At 35.8% G+C, this 16,177-nt stretch overlaps 1 protein-coding gene across 3 annotated transcripts in view; it reads left to right on the top strand.

Moving 5' to 3' along the window:
- Positions 1 to 16,177, top strand: part of LRRK2 (leucine rich repeat kinase 2) — a 128,971-nt gene that overhangs the window by 80,172 nt on the left and 32,622 nt on the right. For all 3 annotated transcript variants that reach the window (XM_070410425.1, XM_070410426.1, XM_070410424.1), the window contains exons 31-39: positions 11 to 229; positions 4,022 to 4,223; positions 5,215 to 5,303; positions 11,479 to 11,666; positions 12,781 to 12,935; positions 13,935 to 14,081; positions 14,229 to 14,420; positions 15,040 to 15,186; positions 16,071 to 16,171. In XM_070410425.1, the coding sequence (XP_070266526.1) occupies positions 11 to 229; positions 4,022 to 4,223; positions 5,215 to 5,303; positions 11,479 to 11,666; positions 12,781 to 12,935; positions 13,935 to 14,081; positions 14,229 to 14,420; positions 15,040 to 15,186; positions 16,071 to 16,171 (1,440 nt within the window). The remainder of the gene's footprint in view (positions 1 to 10; positions 230 to 4,021; positions 4,224 to 5,214; positions 5,304 to 11,478; positions 11,667 to 12,780; positions 12,936 to 13,934; positions 14,082 to 14,228; positions 14,421 to 15,039; positions 15,187 to 16,070; positions 16,172 to 16,177) is intronic.

The following is a 16,177-nucleotide window of genomic DNA, read 5'->3' as shown; positions in this document are numbered from 1 at the left end:
TTCCCTGTAGGCTCGAGCTTCCTCTTCCCCTGTGATTCTTGTGGGCACACATTTGGATGTTTCTGATGAGAAGCAGCGCAAAGCCTGCATCAGTAAAATCAACAAGGAGCTCTTGAACAAGCGGGGGTTTCCCGCAATCCGGGATTACCACTTTGTGAACGCCACCGTGGAATCCGATGCTTTGGCAAAACTTCGGAAAACCATCATAAATGAGAGCCTCAATTTCAAGGTAACATAGTTAATGCCTACTGGGGTATGGTAGATAAGTCTAATTTATTACTTCTTATGCTATGCAACTGCTTAGAAATGGCAGAAGACTTGAGGTATTTTTCATATCTGTTAGCGTTATTAAAGTATTTTCCGTTTTAAAATTACTCATGTCATACTTCATTTTAGGTTCATAGAAATGGGAATAAAAACAATTAGAGGGCCTGAGAGGATCTAAGAGAGGGAATGAGAGACTGAGGGTGTTTCTGAGAGAACCTGAGCAAATGTTTCTGAGGCCTTTCTCTCCCAGCCTCCTCCAGTGGTGATGTAATCAACAGGGTAAATGTGAATACTGGGGTCTTGGGATCATCTTTCTTCTGTTAGTTTTTTACTGTTTTTTCTTCTCCTACTTCTTTCTTTGGGAGTTCCTTTTGTACACTCATCTTGCTATTTCAGGCTGCTCCTCCATACCTCTTGTTCCTTTGATTCCCATTATAGATGTTTTTCCCTCAACATTGTTAGATGGCTTTTCACTTGGTTGCCAAGATCACTAATTTGGTTTTCATCAATGTCTAAACAATTTTTTTATTACATACAAACAGGGTTTTTCATTTTAGGAATGATGTCTTTGATTTCTAAAGTGCCTTTCTAATAAATCAAATGCAATTCATTGGGTTTTTAAAACACAGATAAATTAGTTACCAGGCAGGATACTTAAAAATATTTTTATTCATTTCAGAGAAGGAGGGAGAGGGAGAGAGATATGGAAACATCAATGATGAGAGATAATCGTTGAATCCCTGCCTCCTGCACAACCCACAATGGGGATTGAGCCTGCAATCTGGGCATATAACCCAACTGGGAATCGAACTGTAACCTCCTGGTTCATAGGTTGATGCTCAACCACTGAGCTACACTGGCCAGGCAGAACACTTATTTTTAATACTTACAGGAGAGAGAAATTTTCCAGGGTCCTCCAGACAGCATGGTGTAAACTGTGTGGAATAGGCCCTGACATTGTAATATGAGAAACACAGTGGTGACCTTCATTGTTAGTTCCTGTTGGCTTAGCTCATTAGCACTAATGATGTAGGCATGGCTTGTAACTAAGGGGTTGTTTTGCCTGGACAGTCCCAGCATAAATTATAAATAGTGTCCTACAATGTCCTCAATCAAGCATTCCGGTCTGGATGATAAATGTGATGGGCGCCCTGGTTATAACGTGTCTGCCAGTTAGTTTTGTTCTGTCCCATTTCCACTGATTATGCTCCTATCTAAAGCCTAATGAGCCTGTTGTAAATGTGCTGGTCTTCCTGGTGTCCCAGGAGACAATTTGCATGTTTGTATCTTTCAGCACATTTATCTCAGTCACTGGAAGGTTTTGCCAGTGGTGGATCACTCGTGGCATTTTATGTAAGAAGAATGGTAGTTTATTTTATTTGCTAAGTTTCCTACTCTCTCATGGGACATATGATTAGAGATTAACATGACTTTTAAGAAACAAATATACAAAAGTCATTCATCCAGTTAAATATTACCTTTATCCAGGTGGTTTTCTTCTGAGACTATACCTGTTGTTACTTATACTATTTTAATCGCTTCTCTTTTTATCATTACTGTTAGAGTGTATATTATATTTTTTAAAAAGACTTCTTGGAGGTTGTTTGTTTTGAAAACGCCTGAATTTTGTTGGAACAAACTCTATGGATAAAGTGGTTGGTTCATCAAGCTGGACTAGTACTGCTTTTGTCTAATAACATGTTGTCACTATCAATCAGTAAAAGCATATTTCTTCCTGCATTTATACATGAAATCTGAAGGCAACACCATGCAAGGATGTAAAAGAAATGTTTTGAAAAATAGAAATGTTATTTGAAGAAAGGTATATATTGCTAATGCATACATCATTCTGGCATTTTTGTTTGAAAATTCATTTGATTGCTTTGCAGAATAGTGACTCTTTTCGATGACCTAGAACCAATGAGCCTGCTAGACCTTTAATGTTCTTTTCTCCCTGCAGTGCTTCAACCCATATTCAAATAGCAGCCTTTAATCTACTGGAGATCATTCTTTTTGCCCTCTCATTTTTTCTTCTTTCTTTTATCTTGGCTCTTTTCTAATATTTTCCTGTCTTACCTTTATTAACATGTATCTGTGCAAACTCTAGAATAAAACTGGTGTGTGTGTGTGTGTGTGTGTGAGAGAGAGAGAGAGAGAGAGAGAGACAGAGAGAGAGAGAGAGAGAGAGAGGCTGTTGATAACCTGACACGAATTAAAAGAAATAGGACAAAACAGAACAATACCCCTTTCAATTTGTCCAACCCATTAGCAGGTATTCTTTGCTGGCCGTGGAGCCCAGTCCTATGAAATTCATCTTTTTTCTTAATGATTTGCTTTCTGTGAAAACCCTTGTTTATTTCTAACTGTAGGTTTGCCTCCTTGAGTTAAAACATAAACTTCAACCTGAAGTTTTGTTTTATTTTAATTTATAAATAATGCAGAGAGGAATTGTGAAAAGTGGAGATTAGTAGAGTCATAGTTAATTTTCTGGGGCAAGGGATAGATGAACACAGTCTTTCAAATTACTGTTCGGAGGTAAATATGTAAATAATGGTTATGGCAGCTGTAAATGAAGCTCCTTAAGATTCTAGTTACAAGTAGAAAAAGAGCAAGTTAAATTTTATATGTGTTTATAAACCCTATTTCTATTTGTAATATGTTTAATAATTTAGGTAGGAATTTTGGTATGTCAGGTAAACATACAAGAATATATTCTTGGGTCCAGAAATGGGGAGAGTTTGCCACCTGGTGGTTCTCAAAGGCATTTTAGTTACTATTGTTAGAGCTGTATTTCTATTTAAAATTAGATTTTCATGGAAAAAAATGTGTGGAAAAGACTGTCATTATCAGAAACATCATCTTAAAGCAATTTAATATATTTTTATTTTACATTTCAATTAGTATGCAGTTATTTTTTTAAATATATTTTATTGATTTTTTACAGAGAGGAAGGGAGAGGGATAGAGAGTTAGAAACATCGATGAGAGAGAAACACTGATCAGCTGCCTCCTACACACCCCCTATTGGGGATGTGCCTGCAACCAAGGTACATGCCCTTGACTGGAATCAAACCTGGGACCCTTCAGTCGGTAGGCCGACGTTCTGTCCACTGAGCCAAACCAGTCAGGGCTAGTATGCAGTTATTAAATTCAGAGTGTCACAGAACAGAAGTCATCCTCTTTTGTCAGTGTTTTTGGATGACTTTTTATTTTCTCAAGTTTAAGGTTTTACAAAAAGCCTAGTTTAGGTGAGGAGATATCATGTCTGTCTCCAGGCTTCGCTGTTGATATGTACATTAATATAACATTTGCAAATAACAAGCACAGAATTTAATGTGTTTACCTCAGGGTGTGGATATTTTCATCTAATAAGCAAGGTTCAAAGCTCTTGTAGTACTGATTGCTTATGTTAGCGTATCTATTGCATATATGTTTAATGTCTTAAAAAACAGAAGATCTTTTATTTATGGTTAGGTTTTTGCTATGTATTTTCTGGATTGCTGGGTAAGTAATTCCATACTATTTTATTTGATAGTCTTTTCAAATTGGTTTCTGTGTTCATATTTTTATGTTATTACCATTTTATTTATCCCTCAAAATTTAAATGATTTAAATCACATTTTGATTTTAGTTGAAAACAAACTTCTGAATGATATACCCCTTTCTTTAAACCTATTAGCACTGAATTTACCCACCACCTGGCAAATATATGAATACAATGGATTTTTTACAGCTTGTCATTTTTAATCACATAGATCCGAGATCAGCCTGTTGTTGGGCAGCTGATTCCAGACTGCTATGTAGAACTTGAGAAAATCATTTTATCAGAGCGTAAAAATGTGCCAATTGAATTTCCTGTAATTGACCGGAAACGATTATTACAACTCGTGAAAGAAAATCAACTGCAGTTAGAGGAAAATGAGCTTCCTCATGCAGTGCACTTCCTAAATGAATCAGGTTTGGATGTTTATTTGTTTCAAATTTTTTTCAAAGCGTGGCTATGGTAATTTATAAAAATGGATCTGAACCGTATTAGAATTTGCAGGCGCTATTTAACAGAATAGCTCCAGAATTCTTTCATAGGCCGCTGATGTCTATCTTCTTGGAAGATCATCATGTGCATTGATGTTAAATCATATGTCATGTCATAAGAAAAACATTGGAAACCATCTAAGGACAACAATGGAAAGAATAAAAGTTAAAATGTGTGGGTTCCAGGTCTTGACTGTACTAGTCAGGAACTGTGGAAGCCTGAGCATTAGGCATATCCTTTCAAAGTATCAAATGAATTTAGTGTGTGTGGAAGTGGCTTGTCTACTGGAGAAGAGAATTATTATTGGAATGGGCTAATGAGGCACTTCGAGAATCAGTGGTCGCCTGAGATGCAGCTATGAGTGCAGATCTTGCTCTGTTACATCACATATTGTCAGCACGACCTCGTACATAACAACTCTCAATTATGTGCTTGATCAGTATAAATAATTTATTAAATTATAAATAATATGATTTAATATGAAATTATATAAAATTTCATATAATTTTTAATATGAAAAAATTTTTTCACGTGGATTATAATCTGTTCCTTCTTCCCATCATTCTTAAACCAGTAGCTTCCTAGGATATTCTGTGTCTCTTACCTCTATTTGAAAAATGAAATGTGTCTTTGTATTGCATATTTAGAAAGCTAAAAGGAAAATTATGAATTTCTGTGTGCTTGTAAATATATGCCCTGCAATACATAGCATTGTCTCAAATATGCTGATATATGATCCCTGAATATCATTAAAAGATACTTCTTTATAATATTGGATGTTAGGGCTGGAGAGCTAGGATGCCCATGCTGACATTGTCTCATATGTCAATGAGGAGGTTGGACTAGATTCTTTTGCTCTTTGATGTTTGCATATTCTAGATTTCATGTCTCATTTTTTGATTTTTTTTACTCTAGGGGTCCTTCTTCATTTTCAAGACCCAGCACTGCAGTTAAGTAACTTATATTTTGTGGAACCCAAGTGGCTTTGTAAAGTCATGGCACAGGTTGGTGTCTTATATTTTTGTGACATGGGGGTAATGATCATAAAGGAGAATAAATGGCACCCAGAGCATTGAACATTGTAGAGTTGCTGTTAAGATAGAAACTACAGTAAATATAGAAAACTCTAGGGCACTTCATGTAGAAAACTGCTTAAACAAGAGCTTTGTAGAAGAAGGGAAGGTACCTAAGAATTTACTTTCACGTCTTTAATGTCTTTAATGACTGATGTTTGTACCACTGAGTTCCATGGCGCTTTCCTAGATCCTGATCATATCTTTGGTTTGGTTGATTTAGTCAATTGTATTAAAACTTTGTGAAAATCCTTGGAGTAAATATATATAAGAAAATTGGGTCATTGAGCCTGTGAAACCTCTATCTAGACAACATGGAGGGGAATTTTGACTCTTGAGAGAAATGATCTGAGTTCTAAATACTTGTAATTTTTTAAAACTTTGGATTGCAGTAGTAATAGCTATTTTTTCTTCATTTATATTTCATATGGAAAATTATTTCTTCTTCTATTGTAAATTACCATTGAGTTTATATTAATTAGTTATAATAATCCATCAACATAGGTTTGCTACAGAATGTCACTCAGGGAGAACACACTAGCTCAGGTTTTTTTCAACATCAACCCTTAGGACCAGATAATTCTTTGTTGTGCATTATAGGATAATAGCAGCATCTTTGGCCTCTACCCTGTAAATATTAGTAGCATCTTCCTAGTTTTGACCACCAGTGTGTTCAGACATTACCACATATTGCTGGGGATGCAAAATCACCCTCATAAACAGAGGTGAGCTCAGGGAGGGTGTCTCTAGCATCTGCATTCACTGGCATTTATTTGGTTTATGAGTATAATTTATAGTTTTGCATGTGGCTCCCAGAATCCCTTAAATAATTATATCTTCTTACATTAGGAGTCTCTCTTCCAATTAAACTATAATGGTAATTAAATTCCCTCAGCTAATCTTGAATGATAGTTCCTAAACTCCAACTAAAGAAACTTATTTGGATCTAAATCCTATAACACAGAACTTGAGAGCATATTGAAACATTATTTTAATTGGCAATCAATTGTAATGTGGTAGCAATGACTATTTTGGTAGTGATTATTAGGTAGCTTTTGATCCTTCTGCACATATGCCATGGAAAGTGTGATTGTATTCATCTGCTCCATGATAATGGAGCCAGTAAAGTGACTGGTCAAGAGCACTAGCTCTGAGCCATCGTGACCTGTACTCAAATCTCTTATGAAACTTACTTTGTGACATTTCTTAATGATTTTAAGCCTTTTTTTACTTACAAAATAAGGATAGTAACAATTCTAACTTCTACATTGCCTCCCTAGTTCAGTGTAACTGAGCAGTATATGTTAGCTAGTTTCATATTTGACACATTTGGTGATTAAAGCTTATTATTTTAGGAAATGAAAAAAAAATCTTCAAAACCATACAGATGTATTTGAGCAGTTTTGGAAAGTGTGCCAGTATGGAGCTAAACAACAGCAACAAAATCTGTGCAATAGATGCATTCTCAACAGCAAAAGGAGTTTTAAATATTCAACCCTGAAGGTTTTGTTGTCCTAGTGCAGTGATGGCGAACCTTTTGAGCTCGGCGTGTCAGCATTTTGAAAAACCCTAACTTAACTCTGGTGCCGTGTCACATATAGAAATTTTTTTATCTTTGCAACCATAGTAAAACAAAGATTTATATTTTTGATATTTATTTTATATATTTAAATGCCATTTAACAAAGAAAAATCAACCAAAAAAATGAGTTCACGTGTCACCTCTGACACGCGTGTCATAGGTTCGCCATCACTGTCCTAGTGGCATGCTATAACGCTCTATCTAGTCAAGAAAAGGCTGGATGTTGCACGCAGAAGTGATGTTTTTCTGTGTGAACTAGGAACATTGAAAGCTGCACACATCTGGACACTATTAGAGTCAGTGGATTAAGGAAGTGGTTTGTATCCAAATCACAATCTATTAGCAAAAGCAGATTTCCACCATGACCACAATAAACTCTCTGATAGTTCTATAGAATAATTAAGTTGAAACTCCATGGAAGTTCTTCTCATTAGAATGGTTATGTTGTAAACATGTTAATTTAAGTGAAAACCAATTCAAGAATTTGAATAGCTCAAAGTTATTTTGAAAGATAGGCCTAAAAGGTTAATAAAATGATAATGTAAATTTCTTATTAACTAAAAAAATAAATAGCACAATTCTGCTTATGCTGATACAGTGAATTGCAATGTCATTTTCACTGAGGTTTATAAAGAATGGAAGCTATAAATAATCAAGTGAAAACAAGAATGACTTGTCCAATACCCATCATGAAAAATAAATAGGGATATTTGCCTACATGAATCAGCAAACAAGGGCAGGAATAATTTCATGGTGCAGAAGTGCTAATGAGCCCACCCTCCCTCTATATGCCCTGAGCTTTTAGGTCACTACACTTATTAAAGAAGGTTCCATAAACACACAGAGAACTTTGCAAAACTCATTTAACTGTATGATACAAGATATGAAAGGGGCTTATTGAATTAATCGGGTGGAGTATTAAAAAAATTGCATGGCAATTTAGTCTTAGTAACGTGTGAAGGAATTTGAAAAATTCTCATTACTTGCATAAGGGCTTACAAAAGCCTTATAAGTTACTAGGCTGAAGGAATATTAGTAGGTCTTTTAAAGTGACAAAATTAAGATAATGTTTCCGCTTTCTATTGCCTTTTAATAAGATACCCCAAAGCTTGGAGGCTTAAAAGGTCCGCTGTTTATTAAGCCGATCTGTGGCTGATTAGGCTCAGTTGAGTGGTCTGGTCCGCAAGGCCTTGTCCAGGGTCATTCCAGTGGCTTTCCTCATTGAACTGGGCTGGAGGGTCCAAGAAGGCTATGCTCACAGTTTGGTGCATTGGTGCTCCTCTATGTGCCTCTCATGTGGCTCCTCCTCCTAACATCTAGGCCCAGAACTGGTATAATATTAGTTCTGCCAAATGCTAGTGGATGGAGCAACCCCAGGCCAGTTCAGATTCGAGGGGAGAGGAAATGGACTCCACTTCCTGAGGTACTGAGCAGCACGCATGTATAAGGAGAGAAGGAATTGATATGTCCATCTTTGGAAACTACCACAAAGAATGGTGGCACATATAGATATATTTAAAAAATCAAGCACAAACCTCTTTTAAGACCAATTGGTCTAAGTAAAATGAATTAGCATAAATATATAAGGATGGCTTACCTAACTACACAGGTTACTGTGTACTTTCCAAGGATTATCTCATTTACTTCTCAGAACAGCCTTCTTAAATGGTACTGTATTAACTCTCATCTTGAAGGTGAAGAAGTTAAGTGACAGGGAGGTAAAATAATTTATCCAAAATTATACATTGGGATTTCAGACAAAGTGGTTTGACAGGGGTGTTTATAAATCTAACCCAAGGATAAAATGCTACAAATTTCATTTTCTCAAAATCCACCCATCTAACCTTATTTATTCAAACTATGTTCTGGGTATTGTTCTGGTGCTGGGACTGTAGAACTAGACAAGACTGCATCCCTATACTCATGAAGCTGACATTCTAATGGGAGGAAATGACCAATAAGAAACACTTACATGTCAGGTGGTACAAAGTGCTACAGAGAAAATATAAAGTATGGTTGGTAGCAGAGCACGAGTTGTTAGACAAGGTTATAGTCACTTAATAACAATAACACACCAAACAATTCTTTTTACCACCTACATTTTAAGAATGATCTGGGACATCTATAAAGTGTACAATATAGGATATGTCCCAAAATATAGGTTGTTTAAAAAAATTATTTTTTGATTATAGTTGACATCAAAATATAATTTTTACTCTTTAAATACTCATTATGCATTTTTTGTTGGATATTTTATGCTTATTGATTCAATAAACATTATCTGTATAAAATAGAAATACAGAGATGAGTAAGAAAAGTCCTGAGCCCAAGGATTTTACAATCCAACATTTCAGCCAACTACATAATGTAAATAATGTTTGCTCCTATTTAAGTATCCCTTAAACATAGATCTACTAAAGAAATTAAGCACAAACCTCTTTTAAAAATGAACTTGGCTAGGTAAAATGAATAAGAATATGTAGATAGTAATGGCTAACACATGAGGACTTAATATATGCCAAAAATCTCAAGGCAATCTAAAGACAGTTATTTTTTTTTATTGTTTAAAGTATTACATATGTCTCCTTTTTTCCCTGATTGACCCCCCCTGCCACTCCCGCCCCCCCAGGATATGCCCCCACCGCCCCAGTGTCCGTATCCATTGGTTATACTAATATGCATGCATACAAGTCCTTTGGTTGATCTCCAACCCCACCCTCCCCCCAAGACTTCTCTCTGAGGTTGGACAGTCTGTTCAGTGTTTCCTTATCCCTGGATCTATTTTTGTTCATCAGTCTATGTTGTTCATTATATCCCACATATGGGTGAGATCATGTGATATTTATCTTTCTCTGACTGGCTTATTTCACTTAGCATAATGCTCTCTAGGTATATCCATGCTGTTGCAAATGGCAAGAGTTCCTTCTTTTTTATAGCAGCATAGTATTCCATTGGGTAGATGTACCACTGTTTTTTAATCCACCCATCTGCTGATGGGCACTTAGGCTGTTTCCAAATCTTAGCTATTATAAATTGTGATGCTATGAACATAGGGGTGCATATGTCCTTTCTGATTGGTGTTTCTGGTTTCCTGGGATATATTCCCAGAAATGGGATTACTGGGTCAAATGGGAGTTCCATTTTTAATTTTTTGAGGAATCTCCATTCTATTTTCCACAATGGCTGCATCAGTCTGCATTCCCACCAGCAGTGGATGAGGGTTCCTTTTTCTTCACATCCTCTCCAGCACTTGTCGTTTGTTGATTTGTTGATGATAGCCATTCTGACAGGTGTGAAATGGTACCTTATTGTTGTTTTGATTTGCATCTCTTGGATGATTAGTGACTTTGAGCATGTTTTCATATGTAAAGACAGTTACTTTTATTATCTCACTAGAGGCCTGGTGCACAGATTCGTGCACTGGTGGGATCACTCAGCCTGGCCTGCACCCTCTCACAATCTGGGACCCCCCCAGGAGATGTCAAAGGCCCAGTGCAGATTTGGCCCAATCCCTGGAGGCCAGGCCGAGGGACCCCACAGGTGCATGAATCAGTGCACCAGGCCTCTAATATGCATATAAGACCTTCAGTTAATTCCCCCCCGCCCCCGTTCCTTCCCCCTTCCCTTTGAGATTTATCAGTCCATTCCATGTTTCCATGCCTGTGTGTTTCCATGCCTGTGTGTCTGCCCCCTGGTGGTCAGTGTGCATCATAGCTACTGGTTGAATGGTAGAATGGTCGAAAGGTCAAATGGTTGCTTGGGCTTTTATATATATAGATTTTACAGAAAAGGAAACTGTGGCTTGAAGACATTAAGTACCCTTTCCCAAGGTCACACAACTAGAAATTGAGCCTGTGTTGAACTTGGGTTCTTCTGACTTATGTTTTTAACTGCTGTGATGATGATCAAAGCTCAAAAGTATAGTCTCCATGTTAGAATCACATGGGTTTCTTGTTAAAAAAGCAGTTTCTCAAGCCTTACCCCAAACCTACAGATATCGACTCTGAGCGGAGTCCAGCAAAATGCAGCAGTTCCTTTGTTTGAAAATTAGTAAACTGTACTACACTGCCTCTCTTCTCATTGTGGAAAAACACCTTCTACTACATAAATATATAGTGAAAGTTTTATTAGAAACCATTGGTGATAACATAGGCTGGAAGATAATTTCCCTAGAAATATATTATTAATGAAACTGTAATAAGAATGCAGGGTATTAGATTGATCAGCTGATTGGAACTGGGGAAGGCTTTGAGCTTCATTGGCTTTGGAGGATCTTCATAATTTCAGATCTGAATTCCTTAATTTAATAACTTTGTGAGGGTATTTTTTTGAGTGGATGCTTTTTTTTGTGGGGAGTAGGCTTCTAAGTAACATGGCTGCTAGTTAGGGAAGTTAGGTCCTGTGTTATATTTGAGAGTGTTACAATTCTTCTGATTGTTTTCCCTAAGCAACCTGACAGAAAATGCTTTAAATTCAAAACTTTTCACAAAGTAAATTCCAGTGATTCTAAGTGTAAATCTTTCAGATTTTGACAGAGAAAGTAGAAGGCTTTCCAAAATATCCTAAAGGAATTATTTCACGTAGAAGTGTGGAAAAATTTCTTTCAAAGGAAAAGAGATTTCCAAAGAACTACACACAACAGTACTTCAAACTCCTAGAAAAATTTCAGATTGCCTTGCCAATAGGAGAAGAATATTTGCTGGTTCCAAGCAGGTAAACCAAAAACTTAACATTTAACTACCCTATAGAAACTCACCATCTATTATATTGTTTTAATTGTCAGAATAACTTTGATCTATGATTAATGTACAAAGTATTACTTTTGCTTATTGTGTAAACGTTCTTCTGAAGTAAAACACTTATAATGAAAACACTACATTTGACATTTGAAAGGCAGAGTGACTTATTTTATGTCTATAATTACTATTTGGTTTACAACTGTTTATTTAATAAAGGTAAATAGTGGAGATTTGTCTGTGTGTGTGTGTGTGTGTGTGTATGTGTGTGTGTATCCTTACACAGTAATGAGAGAGTTATATCAGACAAATTCTGGGGAGATAGTGAGTTTTTATCAGAGTTTTAAAAGAATTTGTGGCAGTGAATTTTGAGAGGAGAGGGGAAACACAATGGAGGGCTCATTTCTGGCCTGGTATTATAGACATTTTTCTTATTGCTTTAGAAGCACCTGAGGAATGTTAGAAAGTAATATAACATTGAAAAGTGCAAATTGCATTGATGGATGGATGGTGACTGATTCTAAAAATAGATATATACTTTTTTTTTGGACATGTAATCTTTTCAAGTTTTATATAATCCCTTGCTTGATTGATACTTGTTTGTGCATAACCAATTATAACAACTTATTTATTAGTATAAATAAGAATACTGAAAAAATTCATGCTCTACTACATCTGAGCATGCATTTGAATTGGTTAAATAACCATTGAAATTTTAAAAATATTTTTTTATTGATTTCAGAGAAGAAGGGAGAGGGAGAGAGAGATAGAAACATCAATGCTGAGAGAGAATCATTGATCTGTTGCTTTTTAACGCCCTACACTGGGAATCAAGCCCACAACCCGGGCATGTGCCCTGATCAGGAATTGAACTGTGACCTTCAGGTTCATAGGTCGATGCTCAACCACTGAGCTGCACTAGCTGGGCCATTGGATTTTTAAAATAGGAAGAGTATGTAGCAAAAGAAAAACATGCAATTGCTTTGAATATTTATCTTCAATTCATCAATTTCAAGTCATAAAGCACTTTGGTCAACATGGTTGGGTGTTTTATGAAACTATGTAATGATGCGATGTCCTTTTCCCTTTAGTCTGTCTGACCACAGGCCTGTGATAGAGCTCCCCCATTGTGAGAACTCTGAAATTATCATTCGACTATATGAAATGCCTTATTTTCCAATGGGATTTTGGTCGAGATTAATCAATCGATTACTTGAAATTTCACCTTACATGCTTTCAGGTAGAGGTAAGTATTTAATGAAGACAATATGTAGAGAAGTTAGGGGGAAAACACATTAAAAATAACATGCAATTTTCACAGAGCTTACTTATTTGTAAGGCACCAGAAAATCAGAAAATAAGCTTATACAACTTCATATTGGCCAATATAAAGACATGTGATCAAATAAGTGTAACAATTTGTCAAGAAGAAAATTCCACAGGTCCTCACTTACAGCCCATTTGTTCATATTTTAGACACATTTAAAATATGTATGAATAGTTTACTTTCTATGCCAAAGCAGATTAGAAGCAATATTTTTAAAAGGTGGATTACCAAGAATCACTGGTTTAAACATACACACACAGGCATTCTTACACACACACACACACACACACACACACGAACAAAGAAAAACTAGGAATGAGCACTGCAAAGTCAGAGAGTTTTACTCAATGACTTGTAACATCCTGACCATTCAGACCATTCAGCATAGAGACTGTAGTAGCTCCATTCTGCTGCATAATCCCTGAGGAGTTTAAGAAAAAAAAAAGAATAAACATGATGCCACTGTTACTGTATTCTAAAATAAATCATATCTTGCTTGCGATTAGCCAGCATTTAGATAGTTAATTGCATTAAAACATTCAGAAAGTTTTCATTTGAGCATGACCACCAACTTCTTTTTAAAGAGAACTTATTTTTGATTCTCTTTCTTCATCTGTTACACATATTAAACTACTTAACACCATAAACCTGAAATCTATCTTAGGTTATCTACTGGACATTTTGTGTTGTTGTGTGTTTTTTTCGTTGTTGTTGTTGTTGCAAAATGAAGGATAAAATATTTAGCATCATATTTAATACCTAAGATGAGGACTATCAATCATTATTTCAATACTTTTTTTCAAAGCAAATATATCTCTATTACTATCAACTTGGGGGGGGGTGCAGTTTTTTCCCCACCTTTAATTTATGGGGTAGTTAATAATTAATGGGTATAACTGGGTCCATTTAAACTTTCAGAACAAGCACTTCGCCCAAACAGAATGTATTGGCGACAAGGCATCTATTTGAATTGGTCTCCTGAAGCTTATTGCCTGGTAGAATCTGAAGTCTTAGATAATCATCCAGAGAGTTTCCTAAAAATTACAGTTCCTTCTTGTAGAAAAGGTAAGGAAATTAATTCAAAACGTTGAACTGTACCACTAAAGAAATCTAAACTTAAAAAAACAACAACTTTATAGCTTTTCTTTGTTAGCTTTGTGACAGAATAAAGTTCCAATAGGGTGGTGATGAGCTCTTCTCTGGATTATGTAGGCTGTATTATTTTGGGACAAGTTGTGGACCACATTGATTCTCTCATGGAAGAATGGTTTCCTGGGTTATTGGAGACTGATATTTGTGGTGAAGGAGAAACTTTGTTGAAGAAATGGGCATTATATAGTTTTAATGATGGCGAAGAACATGAAAAAATCTTACTTGATGAGTTGATGAAGAAAGCAGAAGAAGGTATGTGTTGATGCAACTTACAGATGTTTTTAAGCGATGTCTCAATATTTGTAAAGTGAGTTTTGTTATAAATGTAGAGACTATTCTTATCCATGGGAGATGTGTTAGAGTACATTACATTCAATTATAGTGAAAATTCAGGAAAATGGATTGTATTTGTTACCCGGAAGAGCATGTATTCTAAATTGAGAGGAATGTTGGTTTTGGAGGATGAATATTGCTACCTTGAGCAACATAACTTCATCTGTGAAATGGGAATACTAACCAAAACTACTTAATACAATTATTATAAAAATTAAAATAGATTATACATGGAAATAACTTAGCAACATGTCAGCCATGTAATAAGTGCTCCACGAATGTGGCAAAAGATAGATAATGTCCTAGTCAGATGTTGGATAGTCTAAGGCAGTTCTGAATTCTGCTTTCTAATGAGTGAACCTAGGAATGAGTTTTAAAATTCCAATAGATAGATATTAATTTAACCTTTAAAACTTTATCAAATTTTCTAGAGAAAAATAGGAGTGGTAAGCAAACCTAAAGGACTGATTAGAAATAATAGAAAACTTGTGAAAGTCATAATCACAAATTTATATGCATTCTTTTATGTACTTCTCAGGAGACCTCCTAATAAATCCAGATCAACCAAGGCTCACCCTTCCAATATCCCAGATTGCTCCTGACTTGATTTTGGCTGACCTGCCTAGAAATATTATGTTGAACAGTGAGAAATTGGAATTTGAACAAGCTCCAGAATTTCTCTTAGGTAACTATTTTTGTTAGTTTGAGAATAAAATGTAGGATGCATTTTTCCTAGTAATCTATAAAATTTTCAAATATAATTGTATTATCATGGTTTTTTGGTGTTTTCATATATTTATCATCATGTTTTTCTCCCCTTTGGAATGATATATTTTCAAGTAATATGTTTCGGATCTAGAATTTGCTTTGCACACAGTCTTGTAGATTAGGTTTGAGATGAGGATGAGACTAGCATGGAAGCAAATATATTTATAAAATATATCCTTGCACTTTCTTTAATTTCCAGGGTTTGGAAGGCAGATAAAGAGGTTTTTGAATGAGTGATACAGCCATTTTTCAGTCTCAAAAAAGACAAAGTGGATTACCCAGTTAGCTTTGATGCAAGACATGGGGCAAATAGCTATGATAATTTTTCAGTTTTGACTCCAGATTAACCACAAAAAGAGTTTTGTTTTTATCATCTATGGAAGGTGGGATAAAAACTAGTTTGGAGAAAAGATAATGAATGCGCCTTTTGGTGGAATGTGAGATTTAGAGGAGCATGTCAGTGGAAATCTCCCAACACACATTTGTACATAGAGTTCAGTGGGTAGCTTGTGAAATAGTGAAAATCCTGTCTGTAGGGATCGATTAAGTTAGGGAGTGGATGGGGTCATTGAGTGGGGAGTGTGTAGATGGAAGACAGGAAGACTAGGGATAAGACCTTTAGGCCCATCTTAGTTTATGGAGCAGAAGAAAGAAGAGGAATCATTACAGGAGACTTGATTCAATGAAGCAAGCGGGTCTGATTTATCTTCAGGTATACAACAGGTATAATTACACCAGACACAATTCAGTTTTTCTGCTTGGACAGATCAACTTATGTGCTTTGTACTTTCTTTTCAAAAGGTGATGGCAGTTTTGGATCAGTTTATCGAGCAACCTACGAAGGAGATGAAGTGGCTGTAAAGATATTTAATAAACATACATCACTTAGACTGTTAAGACAGGTAAGA

This window comes from Myotis yumanensis, unplaced genomic scaffold (assembly GCF_028538775.1).
Source record: "Myotis yumanensis isolate MYYU_CA2020_CCGP unplaced genomic scaffold, mMyoYum1.0.hap1 SCAF_3, whole genome shotgun sequence".
Classification (NCBI taxonomy): Eukaryota; Metazoa; Chordata; class Mammalia; order Chiroptera; family Vespertilionidae; genus Myotis; species Myotis yumanensis.
The sequence above is the reverse complement of the archived record's forward strand: the minus strand, read 5'-3'. Positions and strand labels throughout refer to the sequence as shown.